This window comes from Stenella coeruleoalba, assembly GCF_951394435.1.
Source record: "Stenella coeruleoalba genome assembly, chromosome: X".
In the NCBI taxonomy this organism is placed as follows: Eukaryota; Metazoa; Chordata; class Mammalia; order Artiodactyla; family Delphinidae; genus Stenella; species Stenella coeruleoalba.
Genome location: NC_137152.1, coordinates 38,096,451 through 38,121,843, shown reverse-complemented (window position 1 = coordinate 38,121,843; position 25,393 = coordinate 38,096,451). Strand labels below are relative to the sequence as shown.

At 52.6% G+C, this 25,393-nt stretch overlaps 4 protein-coding genes across 7 annotated transcripts; 3 read left to right on the top strand and 1 right to left on the bottom strand.

Annotated features, from left to right (window-relative positions):
• Window positions 1-1,152: 1,152 nt before the first annotated feature.
• On the top strand, window positions 1,153-5,488 carry PIM2 (Pim-2 proto-oncogene, serine/threonine kinase; the record flags this gene model as incomplete). Its single annotated transcript, XM_079910223.1, has 6 exons — window positions 1,153-1,313; window positions 1,449-1,558; window positions 2,298-2,348; window positions 4,241-4,613; window positions 5,051-5,227; window positions 5,325-5,488. Exons 1-6 carry the CDS (start codon window positions 1,253-1,255, stop codon window positions 5,486-5,488), a joined length of 936 nt encoding a protein of 311 aa, XP_079766349.1. The 5' UTR covers window positions 1,153-1,252.
• A 2,173-nt stretch (window positions 5,489-7,661) lies between these two features.
• SLC35A2 (solute carrier family 35 member A2) lies at window positions 7,662-15,643 on the top strand (the record flags this gene model as incomplete). Of its 3 annotated transcripts, none has more annotated exons than XM_079911068.1 (5): window positions 7,662-7,926; window positions 9,442-9,624; window positions 12,409-12,560; window positions 13,483-14,219; window positions 15,553-15,643. In XM_079911068.1, the coding sequence occupies exons 1-5, from the start codon at window positions 7,836-7,838 to the stop codon at window positions 15,578-15,580; spliced, it is 1,191 nt and encodes a 396-aa protein (XP_079767194.1). In that variant the 5' UTR covers window positions 7,662-7,835. The 3 variants fall into 3 exon arrangements, with proteins under 3 accessions (XP_079767194.1, XP_079767196.1, XP_079767195.1); XM_079911070.1 differs by lacking the exon at window positions 15,553-15,643 and adding an exon at window positions 15,326-15,386; XM_079911069.1 differs by lacking the exon at window positions 9,442-9,624.
• Window positions 15,644-15,892: 249 nt separating this feature from the next.
• Window positions 15,893-19,947, bottom strand: PQBP1 (polyglutamine binding protein 1). Of its 2 annotated transcripts, none has more exons than XM_079910790.1 (7): window positions 19,839-19,947; window positions 18,775-18,859; window positions 17,309-17,420; window positions 17,000-17,112; window positions 16,534-16,818; window positions 16,278-16,341; window positions 15,893-16,107 (listed from the first exon to the last, which is right to left on the bottom strand). In XM_079910790.1, exons 1-7 carry the CDS (start codon window positions 19,926-19,928, stop codon window positions 15,951-15,953), a joined length of 906 nt encoding a protein of 301 aa, XP_079766916.1. In that variant the 5' UTR covers window positions 19,929-19,947; the 3' UTR covers window positions 15,893-15,950. The 2 variants fall into 2 exon arrangements, with proteins under 2 accessions (XP_079766916.1, XP_079766917.1); XM_079910791.1 differs by lacking the exon at window positions 19,839-19,947 and adding an exon at window positions 19,225-19,349.
• On the top strand, window positions 19,480-23,399 carry TIMM17B (translocase of inner mitochondrial membrane 17B). Its single transcript, XM_079910794.1, has 6 exons — window positions 19,480-19,587; window positions 20,345-20,444; window positions 21,494-21,557; window positions 22,479-22,607; window positions 22,694-22,804; window positions 22,895-23,399. Exons 1-6 carry the CDS (start codon window positions 19,562-19,564, stop codon window positions 22,981-22,983), a joined length of 519 nt encoding a protein of 172 aa, XP_079766920.1. The 5' UTR covers window positions 19,480-19,561; the 3' UTR covers window positions 22,984-23,399.
• Window positions 23,400-25,393: the final 1,994 nt, after the last annotated feature.

The following is a 25,393-nucleotide window of genomic DNA, read 5'->3' as shown; positions in this document are numbered from 1 at the left end:
ATCTCTGGTGTCATTCTGGGACATAATTTTCTGGCAGCATGCCTGCCTGACAGTAGATTTCAGCCTCTGTGTGACAGTACATATGTACATGTGTGTCTAGGACAAGTTCATGTGAATGTGTCTGGCCGTATGTGTTTGTGTATTTCTCACATGCTGCTTCTGTGTGTGTGTCTTTGGAGTGCATGTCTGTCCATTTGCAGCATGAGGCCTATTTTTCCCAAATTTGTGACTGAGGGTATTTTACTACCTCCCCGAGCCCTCGTAGCCCCCGTCTCTCTCATCCAGAAGCACACCCCAAGCCACCACTACTCTGCCTTGCTCCCAACCCCAAGAACCCCCCCCCCCGCCATTCCAGATTCTAGACCTGCTGACTGGGTTCATGGCTGGGTCTAGCCAGGTCTGTCTACGTTAAGGGTTCCACAAACACCGCACAGGCCGTGGCCTCCAGGCATGGGAACGGTGCCTTGGACCAGCGCTTCCCCTGAGGTGGTTGTCAGGGAGGTTAGCCCTCCCTGACGGCTGAACAGGTTCTTCCAGGATCCCCGGCTTCAGTTTCCGGGCGGAGGCCGCCGGGCGCCTAGAGGGCTCTGGTCCTGGTTTGAGGAGCACCCTTCCGGAGACAGGGTCCTGGATAACCACAGGCCGGGATTCTTAGAACCCTTAGAAGGCCTGGCGTTATCTCCGCGCTAATCTCGAGGCAGCGGCGGCCAACCAACTTCCTAGGAAAGGAGGCGGTGCAGGTTTTTTTTTAAGTTTATATATACACATACAGACACATATATAAAAACAACTCCGCGCAACAACCAAAACAAACGCGCTTGCTGCAAAAGGGATTCCCAAAACCAGTTTCCTCTTCGCACGCGCCCCCTCATTTGCATGCAGACCCCGCCCCCGCGGAAGATCCGGGCATGTATTTGCATAAGGGAGTACTTGAAACGTTAGGGTGGCATGCAAATAAGGGCTGGCTCCGATTGGCTGGGGTACAGCAGGTGCTGCGTCCGGATTGATCAAAGCCAAGTGGGCGGGGCCGTCGCCCGGGGCGACTCTCTCGGGAAGCTAGTGCCCTGTCTCAGTAGCGTCGGGGCTGGCGCGCGCGGCGAATCTTAAGATTGCGCTGTTTGCCGGCTCTTCTGGGCCACCAGTTTCCTTACCTTCCATCCTGGCGCCCCCCAGTCCTGGTTCCCCGGCCTCGCTGCCCCGGGCGTCCACGCCTTGCGGGCTCAGCGGGCTCAATCTGCGCAGCTCCTCCTCCATGTTGACTAAGCCTCTGCAGGGGCTCCCGGGGGCCCCCATGACCCCCACGCCGCCGCCAGGTGAGAGAGGCTCCCCTACCGCGCGACCAGGCCGGGCGGGCTGAAGTGGTTGAGGGCGGCGCGGGGGGAGGGGGAGAGGGTCGCGGACGGCCTCAGCACGCCGCCACCCTGACTTCCTCGCCTCCGCCTGCGTAGGAGGCAAGGATCGGGAAGCGTTCGAGGCCGAGTACCGACTCGGCCCCCTCCTGGGTAAGGGGGGCTTTGGCACCGTCTTCGCAGGACATCGCGTCACAGACCGACTCCAGGTATCCACCACGAGGGTCTTGGGAGGGCCAGGTGTGTGTGGCAGCGGCGGGAGCCCCGGGGCTGGGATGCTAATTGAGCAGGGAGTGAGCCTACAGTGTGCGAGTGGTAGGGTCATGAGGGCCGGGATCCGGGTTGCTGAGGGTGTCTTGAGTGCGCGCCTGTGTGTGTGTGTGTGTGTGTGCGTGCGCGCGCGCGCCTGTGTGTGTGTGTGTGTGTGTGTGGCGGTCCAGGTGGGTATGTGTGGGAAGGGGGTGTTTCAGGGCAAGGATTCTGGAAGTCCAGGGAGTGAGACTGGAGAGTGGCGGGTCGTGAGGACTCTAGACCTTGCGATCCAGGAGAGGTGTATATATGTGGGAAGGTGGGGACCTAGAGTTGAGATTTTTGGGATTTTGGAGGCAGGTGTCCAGGGTGGAGCCGTGAGGACCAGGACCCCCCCTACAGGGTTGGGGTGTCCTGGGGCTGGATGGGAAGATCGAGGGCTTGGGGTGTTAGGAAATTCAGAACTCGTCACGTGGAGTGAGGGGTCCTGAAGCCTTGAGAAGGAAGAGCCCAGGGCCAAAGATGGTGGGAGAGGTGTACTTGGTTTTGGAGACTTGGAGGGCAGGGGAGAAGCACCAGCTCATTTGGGGTTGTGGTGTGGAGTGGTTGGTTGGGACCAGAAAGACTAGGGTGAGGGTCCAGACCGGGAGAGGTCTGAGGGTCATGTGCTGGCTCCCTCACCTCAGCCCGCTTCTTCAGGTGGCCATCAAAGTGATCCCCCGGAATCGCGTGCTGGGCTGGTCCCCCTGGGTGAGTATCTTTGCAGTCCTTTTTGACCTGGCGACGCCATCTCTGACGATGGATTTCGCCTTTCTATGGTTTGTATAACTCCTTGGGCCCTGTAACGGTGAGAATACTCCTACCAGCCCATGTTTACTCCCCTGTGGTGATATCCACACCTCCATACAGTTCTGACTCACCCCAGTTCCCCTAGAGCCCTGGATTCTCCCCTCCCACCCTCCTTTCTCAGCCTCTAAACATTGCCTCAGGGGCTGCCCGCAGGGCATGCTGGTGAGGAAAGAGGGGCAGAGGTCATTGGTTGCCATGGTGACGGTGGCTGCTTCTCTTCTGCCTTTAGAGCGCTAATGGACAACAGGGCGGGTCTGGGCAAGTTGTAGGGGCGGGAGCGTCCCCTGGCGGGCTCTGGGGAAACTGCGCCTGAGCAGGCTGTGGGACCCAGAGGGAGAAGGTGCCCCTGCGCAGTAGCGGAATTTTCATCACCGTGAGAAAACCTGTCTGCGGCTGTGCAAGTCAGTGCACTGGCCGGCAGAGGGCCCCAGCTCAGGCAGGAAGGCTGCTTCTGGCAGTCCGTGTGCCCGCGCAGGGCTTCGAGAGTGGGGCGGGTTTTGTGACCAGTAACATGTATGCCTTTTATTGAGTACCGACTGTATGCCTCAGACTTTGCTTCATCATAAAAGCTTACTGTGTTCCAATTTCCACTAAGTATTTTCATTCAACACGGTTCTAGATGCTTGGTGACAGTGACAAAATACCACATAATGACACTATTGAGTTCTTACTTTGTGCCAGTTCCTTTGCAGTTAATCACTTTTAGCTATTTAACAACTGTATATTAGCACCTAGAACGTGCCAGGTACAATTCTAGGCACTTGGCAAAATATTACATTTATTGAGAGCTCTTTTTGTGCTAGTCCTTTTCTACTAATTGCTTTCACCTATTTAACAACTATGTATTGAGCTCTGCCCTGTTACCAAGCATTGTTCTAGTGTTTGAGCTATGGCAATGAACAAAGCAGACAAACCATCACACAATAATAGTATTTATTGAGTGCTAACTGCGTCAGATTCTATGCTATAAAGTGCTTTTATCTATTTAAAACATTTTTAACATTTATCAAGCAACACTGTGTGTAAGGTACTATTCTAGTCTCTTTACAGATGTCAGTGGACAAAACAGATAAATTACTACATAATAGTGTTTATCACTTGCTTCTGCTGAAGGCCTTTTGTTAAGAACCACCTTCATTTATTCCTCAAACATTTCCTGAGGGAATTCCCTGGTGGTCCACTGGTTGAGATTCGGCATTTTCACTGCTGTGGCCCAGGTTCAGTCCCTGGTTGGGGAACTAGGATCCTGCAAGTGGCACAGCCAAAAACAAAAACAAAAATGAACTGAGCTCCTATTACATGCCAGATGTGCAAAGGCTTTGGCTTTTTTAAAATTAAATTTTATTGGAATATAGTTGATTCACAATATTGTGTTAGTTTCTGCTGTACAGCAAAGTGAATCAGTTATAAATATACATATATCCACTTTTACTTTTTTTAGATTCTTTCCCAATATAGGTCATTACAGAGTATTGAGTAGAGTTCCCTGTGCTACACAGTAGGTCCGTATTAGTTATCTATTTTACATATAGTAGTGCTAACATGTCAATCCCAATCTCCCAATTTATCCCTCCCCACCCCATAGCCTTAAGCTTGAATCACCTTCCCAATGGCTATGTGAGTTTAAGCCCTTAAGATGAGAGAACTGAGGCCCAGGGAAGGAAGCAGGTTGCTCAAGGCCACACAGTCAGGAGGCTGAGGAGCTATGATTTAAGTTCAGGCGAGAAGTCAGCCTCAAAGCTGCTAGCCTGATGTCTGTATTCTCTTTTCTCTCCCTGCTTCCCCCCCACCAGTCAGACTCAGTCACATGCCCACTGGAAGTGGCACTGCTATGGAAGGTGGGTGCAGGTGGTGGACACCCTGGTGTGATCCGCCTGCTTGACTGGTTCGAGACACCAGAGGGCTTCATGCTGGTCCTTGAGCGGCCTCTGCCTGCCCAGGATCTCTTTGACTACATCACAGAGCAGGGCCCGTTGGGTGAAGGCCGAAGCCGCTGTCTCTTTGCCCAGGTAGTGGCAGCTGTTCGGCACTGCCATGCCCGTGGAGTTGTCCATCGTGACATCAAGGATGAGAACATCCTGATGGACCTCCGCCGGGGCTGTGCCAAACTCATTGATTTTGGTTCTGGCGCCCTGCTTCATGATGAACCCTACACTGACTTTGATGGTAAGGCTTCCCTAAATCTCTGTGGGGGGAGTTTTCACCTTTTATCTTTTTGGCCTCTTGACATTTGACCTCCAGTGCTGGGGTATCCTGTAACCCTTGATCTATAGTACACCTTTATAAGGTTCTTGAGTTTTAATTTTAGGGGCTTTCAAGCCTTGCTCTCTAATAAGTCCATCTTCTGACAGTGCCCTGATCTTGTTCTGGGCTCTTATTCTGATGATGGGATCCTGCTATTATCCTGAGTCTTCTTTTTCTGGTAAGGAGGTCCTACTGTACCTTTTAAGTGCTTTTATTCCATTGAGCTTCTATTCTGGTGAGGGGACCCTGCTTATACAGTGAGTTCTCTTAATTCTAGTGAAGCAACCATACTTCCTGGGGAGGGTGGGATGGGAGAAGGGCATTATCAGAGAATGGTCTAACCTGTGGCTTATGTGCAGGGACAAGGGTGTACAGCCCCCCGGAGTGGATCTCTCGTCATCAGTACCACGCACTCCCAGCCACTGTCTGGTCACTGGGTATCCTCCTCTATGACATGGTATGTGGGGACATTCCCTTTGAGAGAGACCAGGAGATTCTGGAGGCTGAGCTCCACTTCCCTGCCCACGTCTCCCCAGGTGAGGCCCCACCCACCCTAGCCCACCAGACTTCATCCCTCCCAGGGATTGGTGCCCCCAACTCACTGCTAATCTCCTGTGTGCTTCTGATCTGCAGACTGTTGTGCCCTAATCCGCCGGTGCCTGGCCCCCAAACCCTCTGCCCGACCCACACTGGAGGAGATCCTGCTGGACCCCTGGATGCAGACACCAGCTGAGGATGCATCCCTCAACACTCCCAAAGGGAGTTCCACCCCTTTGGCCTGGTCCCTACTGCCCTAGTCCTGGCCAGGGCCCCCATTAGTTGGAATAGCCATCCCATGGCCACGCCACAGGGATAGATGGACATCTGTTGATCTGGTTTTACAGGTCATTAAAAATCCAGTGTTACTAGGGTCAGAGATTGGGGATCAGGTGTCAGAAGACATAAGCCAAGTTTACCTAGTCCCTATCCCAATCCTGCTAAGGAGCCTTCCTCCCAGAACGTATGCTCTGTTATTCTGGAGGGGGTCCTTCTTTGCTTCTTGTTTTGCTAAGGGTGTTTATTTGGTTGAAATTACATTCTGAGCCTGCAGGGCTCTTATTCTGATGGGCAGTAACCCCTACACTGGCACCTCCTGCTACCACCACACAAACTTAGTTTAAATGCTCTGACTTGGGCAAGGGTGCTTTCCTTCCAATACCCCAGCGGCTCTTATTTTAGCAAAGGGACACTTTCCCCTAGCCTAGGGTCCCATATTCAGTCAAGCTGCTTGCCTACCTCAGCCCAGGGTTGTTTATTCTGGGGGAGGTAAGCCCTATTGTTGTCCCAGGGCTTTTGTGTGTGTGTGTGAGGGGACCCTACTCTGTTATCCCAAGTGCTCTTATTCTGGTGAGGAGAAACCCCACTTTCATGATTTGGGAGGGGATGGGAGATGGACACTACTAGAGTCCACTAGGATGGGGTGGATGGTTTTTGGGGGGATGGGGTGAGGGAAATGTCTTGTTGTTTGTTCTCCTAGGGCCCCACCCTCCACCTTTTTTTGATTCTTGCTGCCTCCTTCTGAGCCAGGGTTGTCCAGTTGCTGAAATGTAAATACTTAATGTATTGGGGAAGGAGAGCTCCAACTGTATCTTCCTCTTCCTTCTCCCCCGCCTGGATTATTTAAAAAGCCATGTGTGGAAACCCACTATTTAATAAATGTAATAGAATCAGAAGCGACTGGCCATTTGTAGATGTGGTGAGGCATTCGTGGAGCATCTACTGAATGCTGAGCCAAGAGGGAGATGGATTGGACCTCTCTGCCCACGGGAAGCCTCAGTCTTGTGGTGCCATCCTGAAGATCTTTTATGGGTTCATTTAAGGTGAAAGAAAAACTTGATTTTCCCCTCAGCTCTTATGTAGCACCCCGTATGTGCAGAAGGGCTGCTTTGGAGATACCATAGACATTGAAGATGTCTGGGACACACTCCCAAATCAAAGATGGTCAGCTCAGAGGCAGAAAAAACTCCTTTCCCCCAACCCCAGGGGAGGAAATACCTTCCCCATGGGAGAAGAAAAGCCCTTTCTGGGGCTTGGTGAGGGCAGGGTGGGGGTTGAGCCCTGACGGGAATCTTCCTAGCCCTTCCTTGTTTTCTAATAACGTCCAAGGTGGAGTCACCTGTTTTGCCTCTACCTTTTTCACCTCTTCCTTGTCTTCTTACCTGTTCATCCCGCTCACTTCAACTTCCTCAACTCTTGACTTACCTGCCCTGCCCTATTTTATCATAGTTGCACTTGTCCGGACCTCAGTTGTACCTTCTCTTGCCCTGCTTTCAACAGCTAACCTAGGGAATTTCCTGGCGGTCCAGTGGTTAGGACTAGGTGCTAGTCCTAACTGTGGTGGCCCAGGTTCAATCCCTGGTCGAGGAACTAAGATCATGCAAGCCAGGCAGCGTGGCAAAAAACAACAAAAAACAACTAACCTGTAAACCTCTCACCTACTGGCTTACCTACCCACTTCTCACTTTTCCATTCTTAATGGTGACTCACTTGTCCTCTCTTCTCAGTCTGAACTCTCCTGTGCCATTTCACTAGTATATCCTTAACTGCCCTGCCTTTATCTGCTCGCTTACCTGCCTGACCCTCACCTGCCCTGTTCCCTCAAAGTCTCACTTCCCTCCCAGATGCCCGCTGTCTCTCCAGGGGGCGGGGGTTGGCCTCGCCGGCAGAAGGGAAAAGAACTTCAGTCCAACCCGGAAGGACCCAGGAGTTTTGATGCAGAAAGGGCGGTGCCATCAGAAGGTGGCAATAAAGAGCCGAGACAGGAGACAGACACCGGAACCAAAGAGACGAGGAGACAGAATGGGCGGGCGATATGGAAAGCGGGGTCAAAGAAGATGAGGGCGGGTTTAGTAACGGGAGTGGGCTAAAGAGGCTCTGTAAAGACGGTGGGAGACTGAGCCGGCTGCGTGCCCTGCCTCCGGATCTCAACGGAATTTGGAAATCCTGAGACCTCTCTTAAACTAGCGTTCAGGAGCGAACGAGGAGAGCCACCGCTCTGGGAAGCTTCTCGCTCGCCCCATCCCCACCCCAGGGTCCCGGAAGCGGAAGTAACGGACACGGAAGTGGCTTACTGTTGCCGAGGGGACGGGCCAGGCAGATGCCAACATGGCAGCGGTGGGGTCCGGCGGTTCCCCCGCGGCGGCCGGGCCAGGGGTGGTCTCTGCAGGGATGTTGGAGCCTGGGACCACGACTGCGGGTGAGACAGGCTGTGGCTGAGCAGTCGGCGGCGGGCCGGGGGGTGGGATCGCGGGGGGGTCAGAAAGGTTCCTCACTGAGGCGAGAGGGAGCATCCCGTACGGACCAACCTATGTGTGGGGAGTGGGAGGGTGGGAGGAGGACGTGTGTTTTGGGGGCGCGGAAGAGACCATTCTGCGGGTGATGGGGAGGTCCCTTCTGCAAATGGGGAGTAGAGACCATTCTGAGTTGGAGGCGGGTGTTTCCTTTTGGGGAGGCTAAGACCACTAAGACCATTCTGAGTGTGTGTGGGGGTCCGTCCTTATACAAGGGAGAGACCATTCTGAGAGCGGGAGAGTTCTTCCTTACAGAAGGGAGGAGCTGTTCTGAGGGAGGTGGTTTCTTCCTTGTAAAGGGACAGGGGTATTGTGAGTTAGGGTGGGGCAGGTTCTTCCTTATATGACTTAGAATGTTTTGAGGATAGGGATGTCCATTATATGGGGAGAAGACCATTCTAGGGGTCCCTTCCTGATGGAGATAGTTCATTGTATGTTGCAGTGGGAGGGGCCTTCCTTATATGGCGGAGAAAGGACGTTCTGAGGGTGCCAGGCCATTCCTTATAATGGGGAGAGTTCATTGTGAGTGTGAGCAGGACAAGGGATAATTCCTTGGGTGGGGGTATGCGGTGGTGGGAGGATGATTGGTGTATAGGGAAATATTTCCTTATATCGTTAAGGGACCCAGACCATTCTTAGTGGAGTAACCATTTACTACATGGGATTCAATCCTTTGGACAGTGAGGGAATCATTTCTTATATTTGTTAGACCATTCTGGGGCAGGGAGGAATCAGTCATCATAGGCGGGAAGGGTTGGAGAGACCATTCTGAGTGTAAGGGAATGGAATAATTTAGATGAGAGAACGTTCCTTAAGGGATGGACATGCCTTATATACAGTGGTCTCATTCCTTGTATTAGGGTATCGTTTTTCACATGAGACAATCATTCACTAAATAGAACCATCATTTCATATAAATATTTGGTTGTTCATCCATAAAATGGGAACACTGATAGTTCATTCAGAGATCAGAGCCATGTAGGGGTCTGTTGAGGTGATCCATATAAATCCCTTATCCCAATGATAGGCACGCAGTAAGCACTCAATAAATGTCGAGGATGCAGTTGGTATTCTGCCCAGGGCAGGGTTGCTTCTCACTCAGGGGAGGGAGAGAGAGGGCTGAGGTGGGTGTCCAGGACCTGCCCCACCCATTTCCTGACACATCAGCAAGGATTCCAGGTATGGGCTGGACAGGGAGAGGCCCACTTCTCCCTTTCTGGCTCTTCCTGCCCTTTCCTTTCTGGCTCTCATCAAGCTGGCAGGGATGAGACTCACGTTGGGTCAGGATAGGCAGGCAGAAGGAGGAAGTAGCGGTGGCTAGGAGGATCCTGGTTGAGAAAGGAGAGGGGAGGGTGGTAGTGTGGTTATGCCACAGCAGCTTTTGACCCCTTCTTCCCCCTTACTCCTTCCATTCCCCACAGCTCACCGGCGCCTCAAATACATATCCCTAGCTGTGCTGGTGGTCCAGAATGCCTCCCTCATCCTCAGCATCCGCTATGCCCGCACATTGCCTGGGGACCGCTTCTTTGCCACCACTGCTGTGGTCATGGCTGAAGTGCTCAAAGGTCTCACTTGCCTGCTGCTGCTCTTCGCACAGAAGAGGGGTATGAGCCAGGGAGAGGGGCTGCAGGGAGGGGGGCTGCATTGGAGTCGGTGGGTGGCAGTGTGTGTATGTGTGTGTGTGTGTGTGTGTGTGTGTGTGTGTGTGTGTGTACCCGCTCCCACGTGGAGGGTTTGGTTGGGGGATTATCTCTGTGTCTATGAAAATGCCTGGGGACTGTGTAAGTGTGGCTTGGCTGCCTTGTACCTCCAGCTATGAGTAGCTGCATCCACATGTTTATACCCCTAACTCCCCAGGAGCTGGCCAGTAAACACTGAAGGAATGAGACAGTCTGTGCCCATAAGGTAGCAGGTGACCCTTACATGATGATTTATTGATTTCTCTCTAACTTTTCATTATGGAGAATTTCAAACACAAAATCAGAGAAAATAATAAAATGGTAAAATATCCATGTCCCATCACCGAGATTCAACAATGATCAACTCGTGGCCACTCTGCCATTAAACAGCATCAGTGATTATCCACTCACTACCAATCTATGTGTCTGTTTACCTACTCCTGCACCTTGATATATATTTTTTTTTAATTTTTTTTTTTTTGCGGTACGCAGGCCTCTCACTGTTGTGGCCTCTCCCGTTGCGGAGCACAGCCTCCGGACGCGCAGGCTCAGCGGCCATTGCTCACGGGTCCAGCCGCTCCGCGGCATGTGGGATCTTCCCGGACCGGGTCACGAACCCGTGTCCCCTGCATCGGCAGGCGGACTCTCAACCACTACGCCACCGGGGAAGCCCCACCTTGTTATATTGAAGTATGTCCCACATGAAGTATTATTTTGAAGTAAATTCCCTCTTATTATCTTGAGTAAATATTTCGGTACATTTAAACTAATGACTTCAATCAGTCATGACTGCTAGAAATCATACATCAAAAAATTAACAATAATTTTTTAAGTTAATCAAATAATCAAATATCCAGTCAGTGTTCAAATTCGTAATGATTTCTCAAATGTCATAAAAGTTTTAAAAATTTTGTTTGAATCAGGTTTATATAAAGTCAGTGCTTTGTAATTGGTTGGTGTCTTCTAGGTCGGCTAGCCTCTAGTTTCCCCTCCAACTGTTTTTTTTTCTCTCTGCAGTTAATTTCTCGAAGACATAAGGTTGTTTGTCTTGTAGACTTCGGGTAGCCTGGATTTTGCTGAGTGCCTCCCACTGGTCTCATTTAACATGTTCTTCTGTCCTCTATATTTCCTATAAGTTGAATTTATTTACTAACTTAAACACCTCCCCAAAGGCCTTCTTTAAAATGTTGCCCAGTCATTTCTCTATAAAGGCCTCGCATGCAGCTCTGCCCTAGGTATTTACACTGAAGAAAGCATTCTCACCCACTCATTAGCTCCAGGGCCCTGGGAGGCAGCAGTTTAGGAACTCATCTGCTCTGTTCTAGATTGAGTCTGAGACGGTTTGAGTGAACACTGTGTGGCAGGCCATGTTCTGGCTGTGGAGGTGGACATGTTAGCGATGCAGACGTGCATCTTGCCCTCAGGGGGCTGATATTTTAGATGGGGAGAAACAAATAGCTACAGGTTAATCACAGCTTTCATCTCTTATCTACAATTTCAGCAACCCCCCCCCCGTTTTATTTTTTTAGTTTTCTCATTTGGTGTGAATGTGTCCACGGGTCACTGCAGAAATATGAATGTGCTTGATTACGGTGTGCAGCGCCATATACGTTGTGTGTGTTATGTGAAATGTATAGCATATATGCCGTGTTACCTTTCTAACACCTGGACATTCTTGAACACCCAAGCCCCTGGGCCCAGGGAATTTGGGTAAAGGGTTAGAGGTTGATAGTTACTCCTGGGATTAATGCCATGAAGGGAAAGGGCAGGGTTTTGTGAATGAGCATCAGCAGGAGTTCCTGCAGTAACCTTGTGCAGTGGTTGTGGGGTTTTCCCTGAGGAGGGACTTCTTTTAAGAAGTCAGATGAGTCTTAAAAGATGAACTGCAAAAAAGTGGGGTGAGATTTGCAAAGGTCTTATTATATAGGAAATTATTCTCATTTATTGATTGGAGCAGGTCCCAACCAGACTTTCTGCTTTAGAGTCAAGCCTGCATTCTTCCATGTGACAGGGGCAAATGCTTGGTGTGTGTGGGGCTGACAGAAGGAGGCGGCCAAGTGGAAGATGGCCCCTGCCCTCAGGCAGCTCTCAGGCTAGGAAGGAACTAGGAAAAGTCTAAAAGTTGAGTCTAAGGAACTTCCCTGGCAGTCCAGTAGTTAAGGCTTCGCCTTCCAATGCAGGGGGCGTGGGTTCGTTCGATCCCTGGTCAGGGAGCTAAGATCACACATGGCTCGCGGCCAAAAAACCAAAATGTAAAACAGAAGCAATATTGTACAAATTCAATGAAGACTTTAAAAATGGTCCACATCAAAAAAATCTTTAAAAAAAATAAAAGCTGAGTCTAAAACTTTCCCTCTGCTTGGTAAACAGCTTTCCACCCACACTCCTAGAGCTTCTACTTCACAAGCTCCTAGTTAGTGCTGATTATTTCATTGCACAAACTGTACTGAGTGCTTGCCCTGGGACTTTGTGCCAGGGAGGTGGGCTCTAAGATGAGTGAAATATGGTCTGTGATTCTCAGACTGAGTATCCGAAAGGCTTGCTGGAGACATGTTTGTACTCTAGAGAAACCGAGAGTGCAGACCTCATTCTAGCCCTCAGGGAGTTGGAGTGTGGTGGGGAGACACAGGACCAGGCCCAGTCCTGTCCTTTAGAGGATCCCCATCTTTAGAAGTCAGCGCTAAACAGGGCTCTCCTCCCTCCACCTAGGTAACGTGAAGCACCTGGTTCTTTTCCTCCACGAGGCTGTCCTGGTGCAGTATGTGGACACACTCAAGCTCGCAGTGCCCTCTCTCATCTACACCTTGCAGAATAACCTCCAGTATGTTGCCATCTCCAACCTGCCAGCTGCCACTTTCCAGGTGAGCCCCAAGCCCAGGAACTGGCTGGGGTGGGGGATATAGGATGTTGGGGAGGGAGGGCTGCAGAGAGCGGGGGCTGTGTTTCCTCCAGAATGTCCTTGGATCTTCCTCAACCTCGGTTTCCTCATCTGTGAGAACTGGGAATGGAAATGGTAATAGTAGCTACTCACTGAGATGACTAAAAGAAGTAATATCTGGGAAGAGCCTTTGGTTGGTGATGGATAAGCTTTAGGCTATTTACAAGCAACCTTTAAGATGGTTAAAGAGCCTGGATTCTGGGGCCAGGCTGCCTGGGTTCAAATCCCAGCTCTGCTACTTTCCAGCTGTGTGATATTGGGCAAGTCACGTAACCTCTCCATCTCATCTTTAAATTGGACATTACAATAACACACTTCATATGTGAGGATTAAACGAATTCATGTGAAGTGCTTAGACCCACACCTGGCACATAGTAAGCTCTATGTAAATGTTTACTGACGTCATTTCATGGCTGATTCATTTGTATCAACACATCCTTATCAAGACCTCCCTCATCAGGATGTTTACCATTCATTCATTACCTGCTGTGTGAGGTGCTTCACATACATCAGTCGTATTTACAGATGGTATGTCAGGGCTCAGACAGGGCAAGTGCTTTGTCCCTCGTCACACAGCTAGGACATGGGGTTGGGATGTGGACTTGGGTGTGGCCCAGGACGTCCTTGCACAGCCATCCTCCTGTGTGCTTTCTGGGAGGCGCCTCAGAGCTATTTAGCGGCATCTCAGTCAGTGGCCAGTGGCTGGATATTTTTGCTGTTTTTATGGTTATCTACCCCACCCTGTCGCTCCATTGTGCCTGGGGGCCCACAGTGGGTGCCGTCCCCCACATGTACATGTTGGGGGTCGGAAGCAGCCCTCAGTGTCTTCCACATGCCACTCGCAGGTCACGTACCAGCTGAAGATCCTGACCACGGCACTGTTCTCCGTGCTTATGCTGAACCGCAGCCTTTCCCGGCTGCAGTGGGCCTCCCTGCTGCTCCTCTTCACCGGAGTCGCCATTGTCCAGGCACAGCAAGCCGGCGGTGGGAGCCCGCGGCCTCTGGATCAGAACCCTGGGGCGGGCCTAGCAGCTGTCGTGGCGTCCTGTCTGTCCTCGGGATTTGCAGGTGTCTACTTTGAGAAGATCCTCAAAGGCAGCTCAGGCTCCGTGTGGCTGCGCAACCTGCAGCTGGGCCTCTTCGGCACAGCCCTGGGCCTGGTGGGGCTCTGGTGGGCCGAGGGCACCGCTGTAGCCCACCGCGGCTTCTTTTTCGGGTACACGCCTGCTGTCTGGGGCGTGGTGCTCAACCAGGCCTTCGGCGGGCTACTGGTGGCTGTTGTCGTCAAGTATGCCGACAATATCCTCAAGGGCTTTGCCACCTCCTTGTCCATTGTGCTGTCCACTGTTGCCTCCATCCGCCTCTTTGGCTTCCACGTGGACCCTTTGTTTGCCCTTGGTGCAGGGCTGGTCATCGGTGCCGTCTACCTCTACAGCCTGCCCCGAGGTGCAGCCAAAGCCATAGCTTCCGCGTCTGCCTCCACCTCTGGGCCCTGCACTCACCAGCAGCCTCCGGGGCAGCCACCGCCACCGCAGCTGTCTTCCCACCGTGGAGACGTCAGCACGGAGCCCTTTCTGCCAAAGTCAGTGCTGGTGAAGTGAGGGCTGGCGGTGGCGGTGGGGGGAGACAGGGAGGGACACTGGGTGGAGGGTGTTGGGCATCTGCAGGACCCAAGTTGCCACTGGGGCCTGGCTCCCATGGGGTTGGAAGGGTCTTTTCTTCCAGGTTCTCGAGAATTCTGGAAGCCTGTGGGACTAGGGCAGGGCATCACGTGAACCCTTCCTTGTAGCCAGGGGTTTTTAGAGCTGCCTCCTCTGTCTCAGTCTAACCTCTTTGGGGACCGGGTTGGGGGTGTTGTTATTCAAGGCTTTTTTTGTCTGCCCCCCTCAGCCAGAGGCGTCCTGTGTCTCATGCCTGGGAGAGTCCCTCCCAGCAATCCCTCCACCTTTGTAGGGACAAATTGGACAAAAATCCTACAACTCCTTAGTAATGACTGATGCCTATGTGGGGTTCCGATTCTGATAGCTTGAGGCCTTCTCTCCTCCCTGACAACCACACTGGATCATATTAGTAGCTCTTTTTGTGGCCTTGGGGCAGCTTCCCTAACACAGGGACTTGAAAATGGGCCTCTTGTGAGCACCCAGAGAGAGAGGAAGGGGGGCGACAGCTGAGATTTTTGCATCAGCCCATTCAAGGGGAGGGTGCAGTAGGGGCCATTTGTTTGCGATTTGGGGGTTTGTGGTGTAATCAGATGAATGATCCAGGGTGTGGGAAAAATGGAGAAGGGAGGTCCTTGAAGTGGCCTAATCTCATGGAATCTAAGACACTGTCAGTTGCTGGATGCAGGGTTATTTTCTAAGATACCCTGAGAGGAAAAATAAAGCTGCCAGCCACACTCATGATACCCCACTGGCTGTACGAGGCACCCTTCATGGGGAGGGGTGTCTTTAAATTGCTGAAATGTGGAACCTGCCCCCTGCACTCCCCAAAGCTTATTGACCCCTTAACTGTCTCCCAGGGTGTATATGGGGTGTGTGTGTGTGTGTGTGTGTGTGTGTGTGTGTGTGCGCGCGCGCACGCACATGCGTGCGCGCATAATGCCTGGGCTGTCTTTGCTATATGTACATAGGGCCGTTGGATCTTTATTTTTGATTAATTTGTTCTGATTTTTTGGTTTGTTTTTTTAAGGAACTGTAATGAACAAATGTCAGGATACCCAATGCCAAATAAAGATATTGTATTTATTTAGTCCACGTGTAGCTTTCTGACCCAGGGTACCCGCTCTCTCCACATGGGCTCTGTTACTAACCCTGGGGACTACCAGCCTCCCTAGTCATCCTTGCTTGCTCAGGACGTCCACCTGCCAGCCCACCCCAGCTTTCTGTGTTTTTCTTTCCTCCCCGTTCCCACCACAGGTTGCTCACCAAGGTGAAGGGTTCCTAGCCGCTGGGATTGAAGACGCTGGCCTGGCCTCACTCTCCCTTCTTGCCCTGGTCCAGCCAGGACCAAACGCTCTGATCAGTACTGGTTGGGGGGGGGGTAGACGCCGAACCCCCTGTCCCTACACCCCCTCTCCCACGCAGGGCTGACATGACTAAACTCTGGCCCAGACAGGACCCAACCACCCCCATGCCCCTGCTACCCCTACACTATTTCTTAGGTGAGTTTTTGTAAATAAAATGTGTTTTGCATCTTGCTGGCTTGGGTTGGGAAGTCTCAAAAGTGTGAGAGAAGGAAGCACTCAGGTCTCGTGGGCATGATCCACCGAAAAGCTTTTATTAAGAACCCCAGGGTGGGCCGGGCTGGGGAAGGTTCAGTCCTGCTGCTTGGTTCGGGAGGCCTCGGCATTGGCCCGGAGCACAGCCCCCGGGGATGGGTAAGGGCGCTGCTGGAAGAGGGGCCCGGCTGCTGTCGTGTCTGCACCCGTCTTGGCCTCATTCCGCTTGGGGAGTCCTGTTGACCACGTGCCCCTGGGGGTGACAAGGGGCGGGGGCGGGAATGTATAATATGTGTACTGTGGCAGGCACCTCCCACCCACCCACAACTGACAAAGGGGGAAAGGAGACAGGAAGAAAGGAACAGTCAGCGGTGCAGTGAGTCAAGGGGAAAAAGGAAGGGCTCTCGAGGGGTGGTCAGTTACCGGGGTGCATCTGAGTACGAACTGGGGTCCATGGGGTCTAATTCTTCATCCTTCCGGCTTGCCACTGCGGAAGTAGGTGGCAGAGTGGGGTCTTCAACGGGGGCACAAGGAGTCCCCGATCACCGAGCTCTCCCATCCCCAGAAGAAATGGAGCCTGAGGCTGCCAGGCCCCAGGCTCAGGCACTCGTGTGAAGCCAAGCGAGGGCTTCCTTACACTGTGCCCCCCTGGTGCCCCCGTTGCCTCACCCCAGCTTACCCTTCTTGCTCTTGGGGTAGGGAGCCAGCTCCTCCCGGCGATGGTGGCGCCGTTCTTTGCCCTCTTCCCGGTCCACCTTGTCATACCCGCGGTCCCGGTCCCGATCCCTGTCCCGCTCTCTCTCTCTGTCCACCTTGTCATAACCACGCTCCCGGTCTCTGTCAGACTTCTCATGGCTCCGTTCTGACTTCTCATGGCCGCGTTCCGACTTCTCGTGACCTCGGTCCGATTTCTCGTGGCCCCGGTCCGATTTCTCATGGCTCCGATCCAACTTCTCCTCAGCATCTGGGGACACGAAAGCCTTGTGACCTTCCGCCTCCCACCTCAGGACCCAGCAGCCTCTGCCTTCAACAGCCTCCTTTGCCTGGGGCTGGGTCTGCCTGGTCTTACCCGCCCTGGTCTTTTACCTGACCCCTCCTGGAGAACTGCAAGAACACTCGAGGCACCCTTGTATCTGCCAACTCACCTGCATTACTGCTCCTGAGCTTCTTGGCAGATTTGGAAACAACGGAGTTGGGATCATGTGGGGACAGCCAGGACACAAGGTCTGTGTCCACATTCCAGTAGTAAGGGAGCCCGCTGCAGGGCAGTGGAGGGAGGGAGGGAGAGAAGGAATGTCAGCACAGATATCCTCTCCTTGTAGCCTCAACTCTCGTCTCCCCGATCTCTGCCTGTACCTGCCCCATGCCAGGACCCTACAGGGAGGGACCCCCAGATGTCTTCCTTTGTGGCCCCCATTTGCCCCCAGCCCACCCCGCTGCATCCCCAGACTCACCAGGAAGGGTCAAACACCTTGTACCAGCTTGGTGGCAGGCCCTCCAACCGGGTAGCCTCATAGTCCACAGGATCATCATCATAGTCCTCGGCAATGATCTCTTCCTCCGGTTCTGGCAGGACAAGGAGGAAAGGAGGACAGCAGTAAGGACCAGAGGGATCCCCATCCTGCAGTCAGGGCCTGGGGAGACACACTCACATTCACATGGACCACGTGTGTGTGCCAGGTCTCAAGTGCCCTAAAAAATATTGCTCACATTCCAAATCCAAGTATCTGAATATTAGGATTTACCAAAAAATTTACCCAAATCTGTTCTGTTTCTGGGTTCAGATATGACATAATGTTACCTGAACTTATCTGGCTTGGCGAATATGAGGTTTCTGACTCCGGTATATTGACTAGCAAGTTTGGATAGCAAGGGATTTATCCAAACGCTTCTCTGAATCTATTCAGTTCCTGAGGCCTACAACTGTTGTCAGTTACTATCAACAGAATGAAAAAGGTGTATGAGTACCTGGACCTCCATAGGTCTATCATAGATTTCACCTATAGCTAACAATGAAATGTATATGTCAGCAACAGCAGAGTGCCTGTCACACAACAGGCCCAAAATAGATGTCAGCTATAATCATCGGTATTGTTAGTAAGATATATACAATCAGCACAGGGCCTGGTACCAACAGCCTTAAAGTAAATGTCATATCAATGATCATTATCAGTATTATTAACCAAAGATCTATGCTTGGCACACAACAGGCTTGTAATAGATGTCACTTATCAATAAAGTGAAAATAAGATGAGTTTTCCAGTACCTGGAACACCCTAGCCCAAACTAGATGCCAGCTTTTGCTATTACTTACAATAAGGTAGAAATACTAGCAACAGCAGCACAGTAGGCTGAAATGATAGATCCTATCATTATTTTATATACTGTTCACCATAATGTGTATGACACTTCAAGTAGACCCAAAATACATGTCAGCTATTGATACGGTGAACAATAAGGTATATATCACCAGCACAGTGCCTGGCTCCACAGTAGGTCTAAAATAATGTTATCTATTAGTATGGTAAAGAGCAAAGTATTAGCATCCTGCCACTGTGCTTGGCCCACAGGAGGCTGCGGTAGATGTCAGCTTCTGTCAACTGTTACTATCCTTACTATTAGATAATTTGTAACCACTTCCAGGGATTGATGGATGGATTAAACTTGGGATATAGAAGACCCAAAAATACACGTCAACTGTCAGTATTATTAAGGATGAAATGTCTATTCCCCGTCCCCACCCGCCTCCTCATACGGTAGGAATGGGTGTCAGGAATACGCATTGTTAACAATGAAATGCCTGCCACCCCACTGCTTGGTGCGAAGTAGGTCCATGCTAGGTATCAAGTGGCAGTATCAACAACAAAGTGCCTGTCAAGCCTGCCACATTGGTAGGCCTATCTGCTCTTAGCTCTCTCACCGGGCTCCAGATGTTTGAGAATGCCTCTCTTGGCCAAGCGGGTCTGCAGCGCAACGGGCAGCGGCATAGCGGATAGCAGACAGACCTAGGGAAGAACAGACAGACCAAAAAACAGCTCAGATGAGGACTGAATCTGATCTTGTAACCAAGCGCCTCCCCTCAGCAAGTACTCATCTGGACCCCCACCTACACTAGGAGCTGGGCGACAGACCCTACGCTAAAAGGTGGAAGGGATAAATGGCAATATCACCAAAACTCTCACCAACCCTCCTCTCCCAGGCCCAGGCTCCGCCCACTGCCACAGGGGCCAAACGCGGCTGCCCCTCGCCCCAGAAATGGGCTCACCCAACTTCCCCCGAAGACTACCGGGTGGAAGGAACCAAGGCGCTGGGATGGGGGAGCAGAGTGCAACACCTCCAGCTCCAAAAAATGCGCCCACCCCGACATTACCAATACAGTCACGCGGGTAGTGGAAAGCTGACAGACTGGCCGTCTCTCTCTCGTCGCTTCTATGAGTGCCAGGACTACACGACTCTCTTCTCCCAAACCCCAGAACGAGGTCCTCTCCCTCCGAGCCTGGAGGAAACTGGGCTAAGCTCAGGCTGTGGCGAAAGGATGACACAAACTTGGCTGGCCAATGAGAGTGCCCCTTGGTCTGACTTCTTCTGGTGAAACGACCCAATCATTGCCCTGGAATAGGTGGAAAGCTCGAACGCCTGTGTGCATTTACGGTGGGGGCGTGGCCCGCCCGCGGTTTAGTCAGACTGCGCGGCCGGACGCCGGCGCCATGGAGGAGTACGCTCGGGAGCCTTGGTACGGCGAGGGGCGCAGGCCTCGGGACTGTTGCTGGGGCGCCACGGCCAGCGGTGGGAGGCGGGCGGGGGAGGCATCGGCCACACAGCGCCACGTCCCAGACTCGGGAGACTCTTAGACGTTTGTTGTCTCCTTCTGCTCCCCTCCCCTTCCTCCTACTCGGGCTCCGTTAAGAGGGGCCACAACTGTGTGCCTAAAGGAGAAGGTGCGGTGCAAGGACGAACCACTCCACGTTTCCCTTGCCTTCGTACCTCCCAGTCTCTCTTTGTTAACGAAAAGACACGCTGGTCGAATCCATTCCAGCCGAGGGGGTGGTGCGGTATTGAGCGGTGCTGGATCATCCCCCCGGTCTGCGATTGGTTTTTCCCAGTTGTACGGGTTTAAAAAAAAAAAAAAGAGGGCGTGGCTTGGTTGGACGTGCTCATTGTGGGAAAGGGGGGTGCGAGCCCGTTCTGCTTTAGTAACAGTGCTAGCTTAACACTTCTGTAGCGCTTATTTAAACTTGCCAACTCTTTGCTTGTTATCAATTCATTTAATCATTGATAGTAGTAAAGCGGTTGATTTCTTGGTTGGCTGCGAAGGGGAGAGGCGGACAGGGCAAAGACTAATTCTTGCTTAAATGAGGGGGAGAATAATCTATTATCTGAAATTCTGCTTCCCATTTGGGTGACTTAGTCTCTCCCAGTTGGAAAGAGTCATTGTGACATGGCAAGAGGGAGGGCTCACATTAACCCCATCCTCCCCTTCCCGCTTGCAGCCCATGGCGAATTGTGGATGATTGCGGTGGCGCCTTCACTATGGGTGTTATCGGCGGTGGAGTCTTCCAGGCCATTAAGGGCTTCCGCAATGCCCCTGTCGTGAGTCCTGGCCTTCCCTGGGTGGCGCGGGGGTCCTGCCCTGCCCACATGGGATACTGTTCTGAAAACTGCTTGGAGCTGCCAGTCACATGCACTTATTCATTCTGGTGCCTGCTCACCTACTATATGCCAGGCCTGGCTCCAGGATCTGGAAGTTTGGAGGAACTGCAAACATGACCTCTGCCCCTCACCCCCCACCCAACTGGAGCTCCTCTGTGGAAATGCTGTGATGTCAAAAGGGTCATCACCAAAACCTAAATGTGTGTGTGCAAAGCCAGTCAGATTTTACCTAGAGGCAGATTCTGGGTTGGAAGCCTGGATAGAGGGAAGTGACAGGAGTTTAATTGGCAGGAGGAGGACAGCCTTAAAGCTGAGAAAATGCTTTTAATTTAACGTAATCTATTCCCTCTCTCTCTCACTCTCTATCTCTGACAACCCCCCTCCCCTTCCTGGGAGACCTCATCAAATGTCATGACTTTAAATGCCATGCATTTGTCAAGGTCTCTGTAATTTCTCTGTCTAGCCCTGTCCCTCCCCTCATCTCCTGGAGCTCTCTTTCCTGGATCTTTGTCCAGGTTTCTCCCTCTTATCCTCAAGGTCTCAGCATAAATGCCCCCCTCCTTAAAGAGGTCTTTCCTGACCCTTCAGCCACTGTCATAGCTCTTTTTCCTATTTCCTCTAGCGTTCTTATTGCTGTCTGAAGCTGTCTTATCTGTACCCTTATTTAGGATCTGTCTCCCCCACTATAATGTGAGCTCTGAGAGCGTAGGGGCCAGGTCTACCTTGTTTACTGCTGTATCCCTGCACACAGCATGGTGCCTGGCACATAGGTGCTAAGTAATGAATGAATGAATGATTTCTCATCCCAGCTCTTAGAGCACCTATATTGGGGTGCTCCCCAGCCCCCTAGTTCTTGGCCCCTTCCCCACATCTCTACCCCTGATACCCCTCCAGGTTTCCTGCCCCCATCCCTCTCTTAAAAGCTAGAAACCTTGTCTGCCAGTGGCCTCAACCGGGCTCTGATTCCCTTCCTCCTCACTTTCCTCCAGGGAATTCGGCACCGAATGAGAGGCAGTGTCAACGCTGTGAGGATCCGAGCCCCTCAGATTGGAGGTGAGAGGTTTGGGGAGACAGATGTGATAACAGAGTTGAGCTGGTTGCTCCTTTGAGTCTAGACTGCAAGTTGGGGGTCCAGATTCTAGTCCCACCTCTGCCTGGGACTTCCTGGGGGAGTGACGTTTCCCAGCAATTTCATATGGGTGAGTTCTGGAGTTTAAATCCAGGCCCTGGCTCTTCCCTGCTGTGTGATCTTGGGCTAGTGGCTTAACCTCTCTGAACCTCATCTGCAACATGGGGATGACAAAACAATAAGTTCTGTAATTTATGTAACTTAGGTAGTACTTACTAAGTGCTGGTTGCTCTGTTAAGCGCTTTGATAGTATTAACTAATATAAATTTTCAGAAGTCAAGTAACATGCAGTGTGTAGATCAGGTCCTGGCACACAGTAAGACTTGAGTAAACATTTTAACTATTGTATTGTTAACTGGCTTTGCTAACCCCTTTCCTTCTCCCTGAAACCAAGGTCAAAATTCCAGTTCTGTGTGGTAGTTACAAAGATCAAAGTTGCTCTGTTAAAAGCCATATAGAAGGGAGTTCCCTGGTGGCCTGGTGGTTAGGATTCCGGGCTTTCATTGCCATCACCCAGGTTCAATCCCTGGTCAGAGAACTGAGAGGAATGAGTGCATGGCGGGGCCAAGAAAAAAGCCATATAGAAGCAGATAAATCTGCCCGTAAAATACTTGTCAGCCCCCTGTGAAGGTGAAAGGAGTGCCGATGGCAATTACAGACAGATTGAAGGAGCTACCACAGAGACAGATGGGGGCTCTCCCCTAGGAGTTTGCCATCTGCCTTTGCCTCTGGGTTTTTCCCCCCGTTCTTTGCCAGAGCATTCAAGCCTTGGGAGTCCCTGGACCCTGAGCCGTATATTCTGGGGATTCCCCACAAACACTAATTAGGCTGTGGTCCCTCAACAGGTAGCTTCGCAGTGTGGGGGGGCCTGTTCTCCACCATCGACTGTGGTCTGGTGCGGCTGCGGGGCAAGGAAGATCCCTGGAACTCCATCACCAGTGGAGCATTGACTGGGGCTGTGCTGGCTGCCCGCAGTGAGTGTCCCATCCCCAGGCCCCAGCCCCTTCCACCCTGTTCTGCCTGCTCTCACCTGTCTCCCTGTGCCTCCTCATTCCTCCAGGTGGCCCATTGGCCATGGTGGGCTCAGCAATGATGGGAGGCATTCTGTTGGCCCTCATCGAGGGTGTTGGCATCCTCCTCACTCGCTACACTGCCCAGCAGTTCCGCAATGGTGAGTTCCTGGTGAAGCTGGCCAGGGAGAGGTGGGAAATGCTCTGCCTTGCCTCCTCCACTCATCTTTATCCAATTCTCCCTGCTCCAGCACCCCCATTCCTGGAGGACCCCAGCCAGCTGCCCCCTAAGGAGGGTACCCCAGCCCCAGGCTACCCCAGCTATCAGCAATACCACTGAGGAAGTGACCGCCTGTCATCGCCACCGTGGGAGCTCCTCCTTGGTTCCCTCCGCGATGATCTACCTCGAAGGGAGGGCTGGCTCCCGGTTGGCCCTGGGACCCTCCAGAGAGGGCCTCTACTCTGTTCCCTTATCCCAGGTTGGGGGTGGGGCACCCCAGCTGCCCTGATGGGTGGGTCCCTTCTCTCTCAGGCACCCCAGCCCCCACTCATATGTAACAAGCTCTCACCCCAGTCCCTTTGCATGGCACCCTGATCAGTATTTAAAGCCAGTTTTGAAATGCCTATGTATGTACTCCTTGAGCCACCCATTGGAGCTGCTCACTAGGACAAGGGGTAGAGCCCTCTTCAGGGACTTGGGAGCCCTAGGATTTGGAGTCCCACAGAGAGTGGGCTCTAGTAAAGGTTTGTGGGATGAATGTGTAGGAGGGGGAATGAATCCAGATGTGAATAGTACATGAATAAGGGGGCCAAGTGTTGAATCACAAGCAGACAGAAGAGGAACAGGCTTGGGAAAGAAATGAGTGAACACAGGATTGCTGAGGTAGAGGGGTGGTTCAGCATGCGGCACCTCTGACCCCTCTCCCCCATGTCCCCATTGCAAAGACTGGGAAATCTGACCTCACAGTGAACTCTGTCTTTCTGAATACCAGTCACCCCGTTTGTGAAGTTAATTCCCCTTCCATGTGGCCTCACCAGGGACCTGGGATGGAAGTAGGGGTCGGGGAGACCCAGCTTCCTTGAAGACGGTACCCTTAATCTTCTCTTCTGCACTACAGAGAGATTTCTGCTCTGCGATGCTCAGGGTTGTCAGTATTTAAGGGTACCGGATGAGGTTTCGTTTTGGGGGTGGAGTGGGGGTTATGGGAGAGAGATTTTCTCGGATGGACATCGGCTCCAAACACTGTCTCTTGCATGCAAACACCTACATGTGTGGGGCAGACGCCTCCACGGGGGTGCAGGTGGCCTCATGGGAGACACACCAACTGTCCCTTTTATGCAAGCCATTGCAAAGAGGTGGAAATGCCCTCTCATACAAACTCGCTCCCTGGGGGTGCAAATGCGGAGTTCTCAGGCCTCCGAAGGCCCCAACGAGGTCCTAGTGGTCCTCGGAGGTAGTAGAACTGCAACGCTGCTTGATGGACTCAGTGCCAGGCGCACGTAGCAGGCCCCGTGCACACAGCTCTCTCAGTGCCCCAGCAGGGCCCTGGCCTCGAACTTGCCGACTCCATGGCCACGCCAGCAGCAGCAACACACTTGCCTGGGTAGGACCGGGATGCCAGTCAGACCCTGGGTATCCCAGGCTGCAACCCTTGTATTTCCAGGCCACTTCCTTTGGTCCCGCCCATTCGGTACACCTAGGCCGCGCCCTTCCTCACCTCCAGGCCCCATCCCCGCTGCGTTTCCAGGCCCCACCCTGCTCCTATCAAACATAGGCCCGCTAGCTCTCCTGAGCCTTTTCCTTCCTTGAGCCCTCAGGTTCTGCCCACCTCAGGCTGCTGTGCTGTTCACAGACCCTTTGTCTCCAGGCCCCGCCCCCAGGTCACCCCCTCCCTATCTTTCAGCCCTGCCCTCTAAGCCTCCTGCAGGCCCAGGTTTCCCGCCCTCAGAAGCCTCTAGACCCTACCTCTTCCCGTCTTCAGACCCCGCCCTCTCCTGCTCCTTAAGGTCCCGCCGCTTCGGGAACCTCAAATGCTCGGGCGCCCCGCCCTCCCACTTTTGGGACCCCGCTCAAGGTCTCCGGGTCTGGAAGGCTGTTGGAGCCGTGGGGCCGTGGAACGGTTCATGGTGAAGTTCAGGGCCTTGTGCTCTGGCTCCTGGGGCTGCTGGCTGGGCCGGGCGGGACCAGTGCTGGGTTTAGTAGCGGAGGACTGGGCTTCGGCTGAGAGTTGTAGAGCGGCATCGAGTGGTGGTGGGGCTTCGTGGGAGCCTAGCTGCCGCGGCGTCACCCGGCTCCTAGGTGGGGCTGGGGCGTCCGGTGTCGTGCAGGTCTCCGGAGTTGCGGCGGGAGTTGGGTCCAGGGCGAGTCCTCAGGCCCCGCCCCCTGACCTGACCGCGGGCCTGCTGCTCTTCCCAGAAGAAGGGAATGTGGGGTCAGACCCCGGATGGTTTCCACCGGGGGTGGGGGGGATTGCAGAGACCCAGAAAAGGCAGGAGACGGAGAAGGCAAGAGTGAAACAAACAGATGGCGAGAGAAATAGGAATTGAGGGACATACACAGGGACATAGAGACACTAATGGACACATAGAAAGAGAGGCAGAGAGACATACAAGAAATAAAGGAAAAGAGACAGAGATGAGGAGAAAGGACAGAGACAGGAAGAGGAGCAAGAAGGAGCTGTTTGAGGGTCAGAAATGCAGGTGGGAAGACCCTCAGCGTCAAAGTGGAGGCCAAGGCGGGAGAGAAGGCG